At 36.7% G+C, this 17563-nt stretch overlaps 3 protein-coding genes across 7 annotated transcripts in view; 2 read left to right on the top strand and 1 right to left on the bottom strand.

The window, feature by feature from the left end:
- On the top strand, window positions 1-4891 carry LOC134751419 (facilitated trehalose transporter Tret1-like). Its single transcript, XM_063686822.1, has 3 exons — window positions 1-171; window positions 1796-1931; window positions 2551-4891. Exons 1-3 carry the CDS (start codon window positions 148-150, stop codon window positions 3837-3839), a joined length of 1449 nt encoding a protein of 482 aa, XP_063542892.1. The 5' UTR covers window positions 1-147; the 3' UTR covers window positions 3840-4891.
- Window positions 4892-9904: 5013 nt separating this feature from the next.
- LOC134751609 (facilitated trehalose transporter Tret1-like) lies at window positions 9905-11182 on the top strand. The gene has a single exon (XM_063687086.1). The coding sequence runs from the start codon at window positions 9962-9964 to the stop codon at window positions 11180-11182; it is 1221 nt and encodes a 406-aa protein (XP_063543156.1). The 5' UTR covers window positions 9905-9961.
- A 1670-nt stretch (window positions 11183-12852) lies between these two features.
- Window positions 12853-17563, bottom strand: part of LOC134751429 (uncharacterized) — a 47522-nt gene continuing 42811 nt past the window's right edge. Inside the window, exons 3-5 of one of the 5 annotated variants that reach the window (XM_063686835.1) lie at window positions 15797-15905; window positions 14755-14937; window positions 12853-13503 (exon numbers count right to left, since the gene is read on the bottom strand). In XM_063686835.1, the coding sequence (XP_063542905.1) occupies window positions 13136-13503; window positions 14755-14937; window positions 15797-15905 (660 nt within the window). In that variant the 3' untranslated portion in view covers window positions 12853-13135. The remainder of the gene's footprint in view (window positions 13504-14754; window positions 14938-15796; window positions 15906-17563) is intronic. The other 4 variants (XM_063686834.1, XM_063686837.1, XM_063686836.1 and 1 more) reach the window with 4 other exon arrangements.

The following is a 17563-nucleotide window of genomic DNA, read 5'->3' as shown; positions in this document are numbered from 1 at the left end:
TGTAATTGAAGGCTTAAGACAATAAACTATTATCTATATTATCTCACCATGTTTATATTCCAACCGTAAACGGCTCTGGTGATGAATTAGGCATTCTGTCTTGGAACGGAGACGCGAGTTTTTCGTGGATGTTCATCAGATTTGGGGATGTTTTCACCAGCGGTGAAACAGGTTAGCATAGCATAAATTCAATTCAGTTAAAGGATAAATTTTTTTTTGTTATTGCACATAAAAAAGAAAACAGAAATCGTTTGTTAAGAGTAGATATACCTAAATCGTAATGCGCATTTCTGTAGAAACATGGAAATTGCAGGCCTGTAATATCGCGAAATACCAGTATACCATATGAAGGGTATGCGGAAAGAACATTATCTAGTATATGTGACAACATTTTGAGTTATCGCGGTTTGAAAGGAATTAATTACCTACATTAACCATATTATTTTCGTGTATATGTGTTTTTAAAGTGAGAAAAAAGGTGTTATATTTGTAATTGCAGTCACTAGACATGATCTCTCTGTGTACCCTTCATATGATCGAAATTAAACTATCGTGAGACATATATCAAACATGTCGTCAAAAGCGACTAAAAATACTAGTGAGTGTAACCGTAGTTATCTAAATACCCTTCATATGGTGTCATGCCTAAACTAAATTAAACACACAATATACAATTCTTTTAATAGTAGTCCAATCATTTTTGGTTTTTCTTAAACTACTAAGTGTTAGTTACTAAAATTAATAATTAATACACTAGTGGCTCTGTGAGACTTCATAACTCCACCATTTCGAATAATTTCCAAAAAAAAAATGCAAGGGACCTTCTTCGTTAATTTTTCGAGTCCAAAAGTACCGTGGCGCGTCTATACTACATTTTTTTAACAAACTACCCTGAAAAACCAAGCTATGTACAACCTATCCCAATCAAGTAGTAGGTTATCATATACTATATAACCGATATGACCTTCAAACCTTCAAGAAAAGAGCGTATTCCCATCTTAAAGGCCGGCAACGCACTTACAACCCCTCTGGTGTTGCGGGTGTCCATGGGCGGCGGTAATCGCTTAGCATCAGGTGATCCGTCTGCTCGTTTGCCTCCTATTTCATAAAAAAAAAAAAAAGGAGTAGGTTATCAAACTCAAGCTTATTTTTGTGTAGGTATGGTACCTCAGGTTCAGGAATGACGGAATTCTATTTGATTTTTGAAAAAATATTGTTTTGTTTAAAAGTATAATATTGTTCCAGATTGGTCCCATTTTTGTCAAAATCCAGTTCCAATTCTTGAGGAATTGTAAAGAATTCCTTACATCTAGAGGCATATTTATAGTTTTAAGGGTTCCGTACCCAAAGGGTAAAAACGAGACCCTATTACTAAGACTCCGCTGTCCGTCTGTCTGTCTGTCACCAGGCTGTATCTTATGAACCGTGATAGCTAGACAGTTGAAATTTTCACAGATGAAGTATTTCTGTTGCCGCTATAACAACAAATACTAAAAAGTACGGAACCCTCAGTGCGCGAGTCCGACTCGCAACTGGCCGGTTTTTGTATTTTTAATCAACCAATCATTTGCTCAGCTTGTGATTCAATTATGGAATCTTTCGCTTCCACGGGTATCAAAATTAACATGAGGGATTCAACTTTGCTCCTTTGTAAAACATAAACATAAACAAATAACCAAATATTATTTTGAACTTCTTGAATACAAATACAATTTATCTTAACTTCTTAACTAGGTCTATTATAAGCAGGTTAAAAACAAGTGAAGTGTTAAAATAAGCACCCTTTCTGTTCAAGTCATGGGCGGTGTCAGGCGTACTTCTAAACATGTTGGGGCAAGGCATGGTCCTTAGTTTCCCGGCTGTCATGCTGCCAGGGCTAAAGGCTGATGATTCCACCATGAAGACTGACTTGGAAACTATGTCTTGGCTTGGTATGTATTCTTCTGCTACGCAGTTCTTAATCGGTAGGTAACCTGAGTCAGGTTTTGTAAAGCTACAAAAATACAAGTGTAAATCGGCAATTGAATCGCAGTCCAAAGGGGTTTCGAAAGTTTCCATTAAAAAAGCTGTATGCAACATATTTTCAGCTTCATTGGAAGTCGGGAAGTGGGTCAAATTTAACTTGCAAGATTTGACATACATAGTTACATACATAGGTACATTGCAAGTTAAATAAAAGCTTGTAAAAATTGCAAAGAGCATGTCGTTTTGTTATTTCACAAAAACCGAAAAACCGGTTTTCTGAAATAATTTTGTTTTACGGTTTTGTCGCCATGCATGATTTATGTATCCATGCCAAATTGCAGCTTTCTAGCACTAACGATCACGGAGCAAAGCCGCAAACGGACGAACGGACGGACATGGTGAAACTAAAAGGGTTCCTTTAGTTGACTACGGAACCCTAAAAATGTTGGTATCAGGATGACAGATGCTACGAAACCTCACGTGAATAATACACACATTATATAAGTTTCGATTTGTCTAGGCGCCCAGTAATTTATACTAAATTATCAAACCTACCTGATTTTAACATCAATTTCTTCATTCTAGCTTCTGTGGTGGGCCTGGCGAGCTTCCCCGGTTTCCTGATCTCCGCTTTCTTCATGGAGCTGTGGGGCCGGAAGATCTCACAGGCTCTGGTCATTCTACCAGGCACGTTGGGCTGGCTCCTCATCTACTTCGCCACGGACGTGACCATGCTCATGGCTGGCAGGATCCTCGGAGGCATCACCGCCGGAGCCAGCGTCACTTTAGGAGCCGTCATCATAGGAGAGTACACCAGCCCACAGCTCCGGGGCATGTTCCTAAACCTCAAGACTGCGGCCGTCTGCGTCGGCAATACTCTTGTTCACATTGTAGGTCATTTTTACACTTGGAGAACAGTTGCAATTTTCGGACTAGTGCCACATATAATTGCTTTCGGGATTGTCTGCACTTGGCCAGAAAGTCCGACGTGGTTGGCTGCTAGATTTAAGTTTGATAAGAGTGAGAAGGCTTGGTTGTGGCTGCGAGGTAACGACCAAAACTCTAGAAACGAGTACGATAGTATGGCCATAGCTCAAAAGCAGAGGCTTTCTGAAATACAAGAGAAATCCAGCGTCCAAAGACACGTGGTAATCTTTTTGCAGAAGTTCACTAGAAAGGATTTTCAGAAACCTCTGCTCATAATACTCTTTGCTGGTATTTTGCTAGAGACTTGTGGAAGGCACATTTTCCCGGCCTACGCATTACAGATCATCGAAGAAATCTCTGGAGATAAGTCTAGAACATTCTACTACACGTTAATCATAGATCTGATAACGACATTCAGCTCCACGTTCTCGTCAGCGCTGGTTCGCATGCTAAAGAGACGTACCTTGCTGTTTGTCACAGGCGGAGCATCGTTAGCCGTGTTAATGGTCATCTGTACCTACCTTTACCTGAGTGCTGCAGACGTGATATCGAAGGACCGAGCTTGGCTGCCTGTGTCGATGTTTATGCTGTACTTTTTATTGGCAAACTTGGGGTGTACTCCTATACCTCTAGCGTTGCTTGGAGAGGTGTTCCCAGTAGCCCATAGAGGGGCAGGATCGGCAATGTCAGGGTTGACCCTGGCTATCTGTCTCATGGTCGCTTTGAAGATCACTCCTGCGATGCTAGATAGTGTAAAAGTGTACGGAACTTTTGCTATCTTCGGCGTAGCCATGGGACTCTCTCTAGTAGTACTTTATTTCATCCTTCCAGAAACTAAGGATAGAACTCTGCAAGAGATTGAAGACTACTTTAACCACGGACGGTTCCTCAATGACAAGAAAGTTCGCAGAGATGATGATGAAAATACTACTATGCTTAAGAACTGAATGATTACGATTTCGAGTATCAATGTTAATGATTCTAGTAGTAAATGGGGGTTTTCTGGAAAAAGTGTAGCATTTACTTTTTTTGAAAAACAAACAACTCTTTGGTTATTTCGACTGAATAACGAGAACTATTGATTAAAACAAAGAAAAAAGTGTCCCCAGTTTTTAGGGTTCCGTACCTCAAAAAGAAAAAAACGGAGCCCTTATAGAATCACTCGTGCGTCTGTCTGTCTGTCCGTCTGTCACAGCCTATTATCTCCGAAACTATTAAAACAATTAAGTTGAAATTTGGTACACATATGTAAGTTTGTGACCCAAAGACGGACATGTAACGTAAACAAATTAATTTAAAACATGGGGGCCACTTGGGGGGGGGTTAATGAGAAAATTAAAAAAAAAGTTTTTCAAACTACATCGTGTTACATATCAAATGAAAGAACTCATTGTATGAATCTCAAATATATATTATATTTTTTATAATTTTAGGATAATTAGTTTAGAAGTTATTCAAGAAAATAGGCAAAAAAATACCATCCCCCCTTTATCTCCGAAACTACTAGGTCTAAAATTTTGAAAAAAAAAATATACAAAATAACTCTTTACCCATAGATCACAGAAAAACCTATTAGAAATATGCAGTCAAGCGTGAGTCGGGCTTAATTACTTAGTCTTTGATCTGACCCCTACGGATTTACGTTTAACATAAAAAATACATTGTTTAAATTGGATCATCAATCCTTGGAACGCGAGTCCGACTCGCACTTGGCTCGTTTTTTTATACTAATTTCGAGTGTCACGTAGGTAGGTACACATACAAAATATATTTGAAAGTGCGTCACAAAACTGTCAATATGCTTCGGGCACTTTTTTCCTTTTTAAATCGATAGTCCTCGTGATTCTGAGTAAAAATAACCCAAAAATGGATGGTTAAAAAAAAGTTAATGGTACTACCTACACGTTTATCTGAAAAAGCCCATCTAGTATCTTAGGTACATACCTAATTAATTTAAATGTACCTACGTTCCTGTTAATAAAGTTATTGTTTTCTACAATTTATTTTATCCTTTTATCAACACGATAAGCGCGATCAATGGGTTTGATTAACGTATGGATAGCTTTTGTCCCAGAAATCGGTGTGTTCCCATTTGTCCCCGCCGGGCACAGATAGGTCCATTCATATGAATCATTCCCATCTGCTACACTGTCCCCACTCCCCAGCTGGCATGGTGTAAATGTGTGTAAATGGGCTTGTTTTAATTTACGTAAGTAAATCTCAGAACTTTTGTAAGTGTCACTAACTGTAATTTTATTTTTAGGGGTAAACGAATTCGTAAGTTACTTACAACAGTTTTACGTTAGAAACTTACAAGTCTAAATCCGGCCTTAGTAATAGTGTCCCGTTTTTACCCCTTGGGTACGTAACCTTAAAAATAAAGTAAGTAGATTTTTCCAAGCGCAGTCTTAACTTCTAGCGGCAAGTACTCCTAATTCGCTTTATTGCCAAACCTACACCGGTCATTATCTACCACTTAGGTCACCTAAGTTTATAAATATCTTCATTGTGACAAAATTACTTCAATTGTCAGCCATAAACGAATCTTGCAATCATTTTTCCATACAATTATGGAAATCTGGATCCTATACAAGGCTGCATTCTTTACCGGCACGCCACTGAAATGATAACTTAATGAGCATTATTAATGTTGCAATAGTTTCCTACAAGTCAAATCAGTTTCTTTTTAGGGTTCCGTAGTCAACTAGGAACCCCTTATAGTTTCGCCATGTCCGTCTGTGTGTTTTTCCGTCTGTCCGAGGCATTGCTCTGTGATCCTTACCCCAGTAGCATTTTTACGTCATTATGACGTCAGCGACGTCATTATGACGTAATAATGCCGTCACTATGACGTCTCTGACGTCATTTTGCTACCTGGGTAGTGATAGAAAGCTGAAATTTGGTATGGATATATAATCAACAAATCCGACAGTAACAATTTTATTTTATTAGTAAAAGTTTTCAGATTTTAATCTATAAAGTTTTTGTAGGGTACCTCCCCCCTCCCCTAAACGTAAATTGGGGGTGTAATTTTTTTTCGCTTAAACCCTATAGTGTGGGGTATCGTTGGATAGGTTTTTCAAAACGAATAGAGGTCTTAAACAAACATTTTTTGATAAAGTTAATATTTTCGAAAATAATCGCTCCGAAACAGCAAAAAGTCTTCCCTTCATAGTAAAAAGACGTAAGTACAACCACAGTTACAGGACATTATTACGACACAATGTGTTTTTAAAGTTATTAGGTATTATTCATGTAAATAAAGTAAAATGTAAGATTAAAATTGCTTATTTTACTTTAATTGTTATTTAATATAGTTAGTCAAGCAAATCTTGTCAGAAGAAAAAGGCGGCTAATTTAAAAAAAGTAGGCGCGAAGGGATATCGTCCCATATAAAATTAGAATTTCGCGCCTTTTTCTACTGATTTTCATATTTTAATAAACAATTTTATTTTTTTAATTACTGCAGTTTCCTAAAGTTTTTCGCTGAAGATTATTATGACCAGACATACAGTCTCCGATTGGAAGTAAGTTCTAAGGAAAAAATCATGGCCATACATACGCTTTTTACTTTAATTTAAATAATTAAGTACTGATTATGCAAATTTGGATTTTTTGGTGTCCTCTTATTCGATATTTATTTACTTATTTATTTTAAATGAAAAGTATCGAGTCTGGCAAATTGTATCGGGAGGTCCGCTTTTGCTTGGGGGTTTAACCTTGTATCGTAGGTTAGGTTAAATAAATTGGGGTCTCTTTGTTTGACATAATTATTGAAAGTCATAATGTAATGATTGTCATATAATCATTAGTCATAATTCTGAAACCGTTAACTTTTCAGGATTTTCCTCAGGTTATCCTATAGATAGGTTAGGTTGTTTTATGGCAATCCTGTAAAGTTACGCGTTTCTGAGAAAAACCAAATTATGACTAAATGACTTAAAACTATATGGGAAACAATAGAGACCCAAATAAATTATACTTCGTTCGTTTCATAATCTCACACTAGTATTTTAATAAATAAAAAAATAAAAAATAAAAGAAAATATCTTTATTTCGGAACGTTCAAAATTCCATACAATATTGTTAGTACCATCGTTATAGCTTAAATAGGTACATTAAAAACAATACTTTCAACAATGAAATCACGTTCCAATATTTAAATTCAAGTAATGAATATAATATGCCTTTCAATGCCTTTCATTATATAGTAGTCACATAAACTACTATTATCGAAATAAATGTGACATTTTCAACCAAAAACCACATTGTCGCTTGTCAATAAGGTTGATTTTCAATTGAACCTATATGGAAAATCGCCTTATTGACAACCGACAATAAGTACCCTTTTAATTGAGAATGGCACAAATAGACAACCGTTCTATGTACTGTTCAAGTGCACTTATTATATTAATACTCAATACTCAATATTTTATTGCAAATTCACAAAGTAATTGTACAGATGGTAAACTTATAAGCTAGGTCTTTGTGAACCCTGTTGGGCACTGCAATATACTATAACTATAATTTACAATTAAATTAGGAGAGGAGAATTTTTGATTAATTATTTTAACATACAATCATTATAATAAAAATGTAAAAATAAGAATTTAAATGTCAAAAATACACTCTTCGTGTCGAAAGTTTTAACTGCAATGTCATTTGTCATTTATTATTCAAAACATTAAGTATTATATTAACGAGAACAAATAATCTATAAATATTATTGAATTATAATATGTCATTAAAAAATTCACTTAGAGTGTAATATGACTTATCTAATAATAACTGTTTAATTTTATTTATATATATATTATCATTTTCTTCTTCTTTTATAGAGTCCGGGAGTTTATTATATATTTTAATAGACATTACTAAAGGGCCTGATGACAGTAGTTTAAGTTTACAAGGTGGTGGGATTAGTCTATTCTTGTTACGTATGGGTCGTGTAGAAGGTAGGTCCTCTCGTTTTATATAGAATTCCCTGTGCTTTCGAACGAACTTACACATTTCTAATATATACATAGATGTAAGGGTCAGCAGTCCAAGTTCAGAAAAATAAGGTTTGTGGGTTTCGATTTCGTCAAGTGTTTTATTTATTAAGATACGAACCAGCTTTTTCTGAAGAGTAAAAAGTAATGGAGCGTTGGTACTATTACCCCACAGAATAATACCGTAATTTAGCCAGGCATATGCATACGCGTAATATGTTGTTAGTGCTGTCTCTAAATTTGTCGTTACTTTAACCTCCCGAAGCGCATAGACGAATTGAGATATTTTTTTCCTAATTTTCTCTACATGAGATTTCCAATTCATGTGACTGTCTATATCTAAACCGAGTAATGTAGCGCTTTGCACGACTTCTAGCTGAGTATCTTCGTAGGTGTAATCTATATCTAGTGACGTTTTCTGGTATGGGTAGAATGCAATTATTTTGGTTTTCTTATAATTTATATCGAGGTTATGGTCTCTCATCCAGGAACTGATTACATTTAGGTTAGCTGTAAGTTTCTCATTGACGTCTTCAGGGTTTTGGCAAGCTGTAATTAGTGACACATCATCGGCAAATAGCACACAGGGATCATTTGTGATTTTTGGGAGGTCATTGATGTAAATAAGGAAAAGCAAACATCCAATAACGCTTCCTTGCGGGATAGAGGCGTTAAGAGTTTCATAATTCGATTTGACATTTTCTATTTGTCCAGTTGCAAAATTAAAGTGTTCTATTTCAACTAGTTGCTTTCTATCTTTTAGGTAAGATTTTAGCCATCCGAAAGCAGTTCCGCGAATTCCTATCCCATATATTTTATTTAATAATATGTCGTACTGTACCTTATCATAAGCTTTGGTCATATCCAAAAGTATGCCAATGGCATATTGTTTCGAGTTTACTACTTCAATTGTTTTTATTAATGTATCTATACATTATACATACTAGGTGCTTATTCCAAAAACGTGTTTTAGTTACTTTAATTATGCTTGCACAACTGGCGAGGCCAGACATCGCAGCGTTAAAGGTTTTAATTTACGTCATTTTTGTCGTATCCAGTGCAAAAAATATACCCACTCTATTTAAATGTCTATAAAAGAGGCATATCTTTGCATTTCGTGTTTGTGAAAGTGTTGTATTTAGGAAAAATACAAATTGAAATGGCAGAAAAAAAATCATTCATATCATTTGCGAGACAAGTAAGTTCTAGAAAAGTTACATTTCATTGCAAGTGTGCAAAGTATGTCATTATTTAATAGTACCGAGATGCCTTTTATTTAATAATATACGATACACGGGACAAGTACATAGTTTTCATTAAATTATGGTTTGTTCCAGACATGGACAGTTTCAGCTGTACTGCTGAACATGGTGGCGCAGGGTATGGTGTTCAGCTTCCCGTCAGTGATGTTACCAGGGTTGAAGGCCGACGATTCAGTGATAAAAACTGACTTGGAGATCATGTCATGGCTTGGTACGAATCATAATAAATGACAAAATTACGTGAGTTAAACGGTAATATTAAGTAGCTTAATGTTCTCTAACGCAGCGTACTACATTGGCGAACAACACGCGAACGCGAAGCGAAGCGATACGGCGCGGGATGAATCAATCCTTTAAGAGAAGTGTCCTACGTGGGCGATCTCGTTGCGAACGCCGTGGGTCCGCCGCGCCGCGCGGCGCCACTTCGCTTCGCGTTCGCGAGTTGTTCGCTTACGTAAGACGCAGCTTATACATATACACTTGCAGATTTGTCCGCCAGACAGATTTTACCGATACATGTGGACGTATATCTCTAGTTATTCTTAATACCTATGACTTTATTCTTCTTTTTTCTTTGTCGATCCCTCATTACCAATGGTTCGTGACTTGGCAGCTCCTAAAATTTGTCTCTATCCGTCTAGATAGCCCTTACAGCTTGCTGGAGTTTGCCTGAGGTGACCTTTATAACTTGGTCAGACCATCTAGTTGATGTGGGGCCCTGAGGTCTTAGTGACTTTATTATATTATGTTCTCATAATTTTAGCATCTGTGGTGGCCTTGGCGACTGTCCCCGGTTTCCTGATCTCCGCCTTCCTCATGGAGCAGTGGGGCCGGAAGACCACGCACGCTCTAATCATCGTGCCCGGCATTCTGGGCTGGCTGCTCATCTATTTCGCCACGGACGTGACCACGCTCATGGCCGCCAGGATCCTCTGCGACATCTCCGCAGGAGCCAGCCTCGTCTTAGGCGCCGTCATCATCGGAGAATATACCAGCCCACAACACCGGGGCATGTTCTTAAGCCTCACCACTATAGGCAATACCTTAGTCCACCTCGTGGGCCACTATTATCCTTGGAGAACGGTGGCCATTTTCGCATTAGTCCACCATATCGTCGCTTTTGGTATCGTCTGCACTTGGCCTGAAAGCCCGGCCTGGTTGGCTACAAAATGCAAGTTCAATCAAAGTGAAAAAGCATGGATGTGGCTAAGAGGCAATGATACTGAATCTAGGATAGAATTTGACAGTATGATCACTGCCCAGAAGCTGAGACTTTCCAAGCGCGAGAACCCTAATCTTAAAGCTCACTTGTTGAATTTTCTGCAGAAATCTACTAAAAAGAACTTCATGAAGCCTTTGCTTATAATATTTTTTGCTGAAATGTTGAAAGAGGCATGTGGAAGAAACGTTTTTCCAGCCTACGCTTTACAGATCATGGATGATATCACGGGGGATAACTCGAAATCGTTCTACTACACGCTCACTATAGATTTGATAGCTACATTAAGCGCCACTTTTTCGTCGGCACTGGTTCGCGTGGTAAAGAGAAGAACCTTGCTGTTCGTCACGGGCGGGGCATCTTTAGCCGTCCTAACGAGCATCTGTACTTACCTTTACCTGACTGCTATAGACGTGGTATCGAAGGACCGAGCTTGGCTGCCTGTGTCTATGTTTATGCTGTACTTTGTATTGACTAACTTGGGTTGTACTGTTACACCTTTAGCCTTACTTGGAGAGGTGTTCCCAGTAGCTCACAGAGGAGCAGGCTCTGCTATGTCAGGGTTGATCATGGGTTCCTTTCTCATGATATGTTTGAAGGTTACCCCCGCGATGCTTCTTAGTGTTAAAGTGTACGGGACTTTTGCTATATATGATGTAGCCATGGCGACCTGTTTAGTGGCATTGTACTTTATTCTTCCAGAAACAAAAGATAGGACTCTACAGGAGATCGAGGATTACTTTAACCATGGGCGGTTCGTTGGTGAGGAGAAAGATTGCGATGACAAAGAAGAAAATACTATAATGCTGGTCAGCTAGTTATTTAGTTGATTTGTAAATTTTCCTACTTTTGTTATGTTTGTAAGAGTAGATATCCCCTAGTCTGTGATAACTAATAACGTATAATTTTATGTATAAATTTAAGTAAGTAGTTATGTTTATTGAGAAAACCAGATACCTATAACTTATTTGTTAGCTTAGTTATTTTTTGACGATCGGTCTGGACTAGTGGGTAGTGACCCTGCCTGTGAAGCTGATGGTCTTGGGTTGGAATCTCGGTAAGGGCATTTATTTGTGTGATGAGCACAGATATTTGTTCCTGAATCATGGGTGTTTTCTATGTATATAAATATTTATATATTATATATATCGTTGTCTGAGTACCCATAACACAAGCCTCCTTGGGCTTACCGTGGGACTTAGTCAATCTGTGTAAGAATGTCCTATAATATTTATTTATTTATTATTTTTGTTTTTAGGTAGGTATATTGTTTGTGTATTAATTTATATGAGTAACTATTTTGTAAATTTGCGTTGCCTGACTTACTTATTCACCTATTTAAGGCAATAATAAAAATATGGTTGTTTTATTATTTATTTTCACGAACAAAGTATCACAATCACAACAAATCCTATACAATTACAGTACTTGTTTATTTGTTTTTATTTATTTATTTCATACTAAATAGGTAGGTACGTATATAAAATTAATGAACTATATTAACGGCGACAAGTGCAACAACAATAATATTTACAATAAATATATCATACGATGTTAACTGAAATATTCTTACATTTTTATTTGCATCAAAGCAAAGTTAGTCAATAAAAAAATTACTTAGTATAATGTATACTGCTGAACAAAAACAAAAAAAGGGAATATATAAAATTACGTATTAAGTACTTAAACTTAAACACTGAAAAGTACGTACTAAATTTTAGTCAAAACTGATGTAAGTACTTAAGTAGCTTTCAGTGTTGTATTCATAAATGTATATTTTATGCAAAATGACTAGGTATTATGTATTATGTACACTAATAGACTGTAACTGTCACAATATATTATCTGTGTATAATATTAGCTATAACAAACAAAAAACAATATTAAACAATAAATGCGGATTTTATTTTAGAGGGTATAAATAAAAAATAAAAAATACGTTTGAATAACAGGATATAGGATTTTCATGTACCGAAACCTATTAGGTAGGGTAGGGTAGAAAACAGTGGCTCAGCTCGAACAATGACTCAGTCGCCCCAATATCGCCTCTATCAGGTTGGATTAGGTTGAGTGAGCCACTGTACCCGGCTATTTTTTCCGAGCCACTGTTTCCCACCCTACCCTACCTAATGTATTTAATCTAATATTGTGCACAATTCGCTCAGTTTATTATTATTTAATAATTTATTAATATTTATGACTAGGTCTTATTGACTTTGGAGATTTAAGATTCCTATTTTATCGTCCCAAGAATACTCATACATATCACAAATTCACAATATATAAAATAAAATATTCAAACTAAGAAACATACTAGCAAACTCTTACAAAAAGCACGGTTTTTCTGATTTTTTCAGAAGTTTTTTTTTTCGTTGATATGTAAACGTTTTATAATGAAATATTAAAATATTAAATTAAAATTGTAAACATCAAAACTTCGCCGTTTAATAATTTAAAGTACTCGTAAAATCTAATTATAAAAAAAAACAACTTATTTAGTATCGGTTGAACGCATCTCAAAATTTTTTCAACTAAGCTCGCTTTTTATTATACTTTAGACTAGATAATAAAATGACACCTCGATTACCCCAATCTAGTTAACCAATCTGTCATTATAGTTTAAATTTGCCCAAAAGCAGAATAATCGAGTAGTAAATTAGCCAATCAAAGTATCTAGAAAATAAAAACGAAGATAGAGCCGGACCAAGCCAACTCTGCATTGCATTTGCATCATGTTAGATCGACTAAGTTTAATATAACAGAGATACCAACTAAAAATCTGAATAGCGTGGAGCCGCACCAGCGACATCTAGCGCAACAGGTCTGTAGTAATCCTTCATCTCTCCCCACCCGCGCGGCGCGACATTGAAGTTCGGTCCGGATACTAAGGGCAGCCGAGGACTCACAGGCGCTGCGTACACATCGTTCAACTTTGTCGGGGCTATAGGAATAGGAACCTCCTGATTCTGAACAATAATCGTAGGTGGAGAGACTGGGAACGGCTCCATTTTAGGCAGAGGGTGCTTCAGTGCGGATTTGGGGTAGGTCTTCTGGTTGCGAAGACTGGACGGCGGCCGGTAAGGTGTGTCGTGTGTTGGGACTGGCGTTGGTGTGGAAGATAGATTCGTTGTGTTGCGACCTGGAAAACAATATTTACCGTTAGGAAAATAGTCTCCCAGCAGTCATAAAATCAAATTTTCGGGTAGTTTTTTCACAAAAGCAGATTGATATATGTTTTTGCGCTTTCAATTAATCCAAAATCAGCAAAAACGCATTAAAAGGACCTTTTGATTTGTAATTGTAGAATATGTTTACTTTGTCTTTGACTTTTATGTTTTTGGTGTCTATGATTGAACAGTCGGGCTAGCACATGATTGGCGCGAGAGTATGGCGCGGCGACACAGCTAGACTACCTTTAATTCGTACAGTTAGTAAAAGACGGGTATTCTATTTCGCGGCGAGATACTGTCGCGTCAATCATGTGCTCGGCCTACTGATGTATAAATAATTCTTAGACCGAACTAGAAATGGCTGTTGTTATATTACATGGCGCTAGCGCTCTGATCGCTCACTATTCGAGCCACAGCGCGGATCAGGTCCATCTACTCTTTGACCGTGGGGACACTGGGCACGAAGAACACAGTCATGATAAATTCTATGATCTGGCCACGACTTAAATATTCTCATGTACCCACACCCAGTAGAAATGGTTGTTGTTATATTACATGGCGCTAGCGCTCTGGTCGCTCACTATTCGAGCCACAGCGCGGACCAGGTCCATCTACTCTTTGACCGTGGGGACACTGGGCACGAAGAACACAGTCATGATAAATTCTATGATCTGGCCACGACTTAAATATTCTCATTCACCCACACCCAGTTGTCACCGTTAAGCTATTTGAATATTACTACAACATTTCATTGTCACCAATAGGTATTCTAGAAAGAAAGATAATAAACAACAAAAGAGAAAAAATAAAAACAATAATGAAATATAAAATGCACAATTAATTAAGTATATATAAAAAACAGAAAAAAAGCTTACAATTTTTTTTTACATAAAATAAATAAATTTGAATTAAAACTGTAACCTAAAAATTAAAGCTAGCCACAAAACAGATATGGACAATAGGTGATCATTTCAGCCAGCAAACAATAAAATGCACATGTACGTGTGTCACTCATATTGCACTGACGCTTCGACCTGGAGTCTTAGCACGGTACGCTTATCACCATGCCTGTCACGTTCTAACAAGTATGTGAGTGCGAAAGTGACGGACTTAGTGATAGGGGAAACCATGCTGCGCGGGCTGTGCTTGTAATAAGTGTGAACGACATTTTGATTTGAAGCCGCTTAACGACTTTCTTCTAAATATCAGCTCAATCTTACCTCTGCCCTCATGCACCCATTTGACGGACCGCTTCTTCCGGTTCACATACATGCTCTGTCCTCGGCTCATGTGATTGCTCTGATCGCTCAGACTCTTCGAGATGGCTCTGGCCAGGTCCATCTGCTCTTTGACCGTGGGGTGGACCCCGGGCACGTAGAACGCTGACGAGGCGAAGGTTTTCTCTGGAATTTTAGTGGTTGAATGAATATCTTGTTTTACATGAACAGTTTATGGGAAAAGAATATGATTCCTCATCATTCTTTCTGGAGTAGGTAATTATTTTTTTGTCTGTAATGTAACTTTCAAACCATTGGGTCTTGTTGGAAAATCGTATGTTCTAATACGAGATATATAAACAATTTATTTATTTATTTATTTTATTTATTTATTTTATTTAATACAATTCTGGTTAAACGGCATTACAGCAAACACCAATGCGCCGAGAAACTTAACCTAACAGAAAATTTCATTTCCAGAAAAATATAGTACAAAAGTAGGTACAAGATACAAAATACACAGGAAGAAACAGAAATAACACCTCACATAACATAGTATTATGCACCGACTGTGGAAGGCCTATCATCGATCGTCTCACAATACTTCAGACATTCACGGTACACAGTCGTCCATCTCCATGCAAACAAATCACAATCAGGTGCTGACGTCAGGAGCGCATTGAGTAATGTCAGTGCTCGAGGGAGCGGCGAAATGGTACAATATACTACTGAGTATGTAAGTACACTACTGTGTACTATAAAATAGTAGAATAAAGTCTGTGTCCGTTTCCTTTGTAATAACGTGTAATGATTCAATATAAAAACTACAATTTTAAGGGACAAAGCAACTAACTGCTAACATAAAGGAACTTGCCCTTAATAGGGCACACTGAGATATTATATATGGCAAAAATGACCACCCTGTAACATCATATTTTTGCATTTTTTTCTTATGCAGAATTTTTGAACTTTAAGGCCCTGGGGGCGATGAGGCTTGAATCGGGTATTTTTTTAAATCTTGACCGTTAAAAGATGTAGTACTGACCAAACTTCCGATCCTTCTTTATGAGATGTTCCTCAGCATCAGGCGCCGGCGTGAAGATCTTGTTCAGGTCCACCTCCTTGCTCAGCATAGGGCCGTTCTCCAGATGTTCCTGTAACCACCACGGAAGCAGAATACATTAATATTGAATTAATTGTAGTTAAAGTTTAGAGACTGACTGGAGATCTCTAGAGATTTAGACCTTGCAATGCAACACTTTATTCTCAATAGGCGTAATCAGTTGAAATAAAAAAAAGTTCTTCTTCTTCTTCTTTTAAAATTATGGCTTCAGCCCAGTGGGACTATTGCGCCAGTATCAAGGTATTAAGAGGTTTAAAAACGACAAAAATTGTACGGTTGTACAAGACAGTGTACGGTGATTTGTTAGCTCTTGTAAATCGATAGCTAGACTTTACAAGAAGCACGTGGACTGCCGGCCGTTGACTCCAAAATGGTGGTTAAACGCGCTTCAAAATTAATTCTCCATTCACTGCACACTACCACATTAGTTTACTGTATAATAAGCTATCGATATTACACTTTAAACGATATTAATGAGCAAAAAACAAAGTAATTAATCACGATGCTAACTATCAAGATGGCGCTCGAACCGGAAGTCTCTAAAAAAAAGTTAGACCAAGAAAAGTCTGCAGAGATTTTGACAGCACACGCAGTGTCAGTGTTAGGTATACGTCATAATTTCATAGAAGTTTGACGTTAAAAATAACACCTGCACTGCGTGTGCTATCATAATCTCTGCAACTATTCTTGGTTTGACTTCTACTAATAATTATTATAATATGATAATATAAAGTAGTTATTATCTTATCGGTATAGTGACTAACATAAAAAAAGAACTAAAATTTGCAAATGTCTTCAAAAATTATACATATATCGTTTAAAATTGTTAACTTGCAAGTCTATAAAAAATTTCCAATTAAAAAAACTGCACGCTATATTTTTACTGTATGTTTTCTGATAAAAAGCTCTTAACTTCACTTAAATAAATGATATAGGCAATGGCGTAAACAAGTCATGATAATATTGAATGCACTTAAATATCTCTCTTGAACTTGCACTTGTACATAATGACACTTTGAATTAATCTAATTATAAAGACTTTCAATACTTAGACGATAAAATTATGTCAAGTCATGTAGAAAACCAACTAGGTTGAAACCATTAATCATGACAATAAGAACCTAGTTCAAACTAATTTTACGTTTTAAGAACCCAGCATCGATTTTAGTGGCAAATATGTAAAATTGATAGATTTAGTCGGTGAAATTGTACATCTTTTGGTTACCTAATAGAAAAAAACAAATACTGGTTTCTATTAGCACGTCTTCTCATCCTGTCGCTTAATAGATATTAATTTTGAAAACAGACTAAATTAGTAATGTTTTTTTTTCTGATGGACGTTTAGGTAGACGCATAAAGCACTGATTTTGTCGGTCTTATTTGTAAATTTCATAAAGTTTGGACTGTTAAAAATGGTAATTTTGTATTAAACATATCCTGTACTCCATCTTCAATAGACTACATTTTTGCTATTATGAATTTATGACTTCGAAGTGTAAATGAAAGTTAGACGAAATCAATTTTCTCCAGAAATTACTTCAAAACAAGTGACAAGATGAGAAGACGTGCTAATAGAAAGTTAGAAACCAATACTTCTTATTTAGATATTACGTAACAGAAGGTGTACAATTTCAACGACTAAATCTATCAATTTTACATGTTTGATCTAAAATCGTTACCGGTCTCTTA

The sequence above is a fragment of the Cydia strobilella genome, chromosome 22, assembly GCF_947568885.1.
Source record: "Cydia strobilella chromosome 22, ilCydStro3.1, whole genome shotgun sequence".
NCBI lineage: Eukaryota > Metazoa > Arthropoda > Insecta > Lepidoptera > Tortricidae > Cydia > Cydia strobilella.
This window is presented reverse-complemented; position numbering and strand designations above follow the sequence as displayed.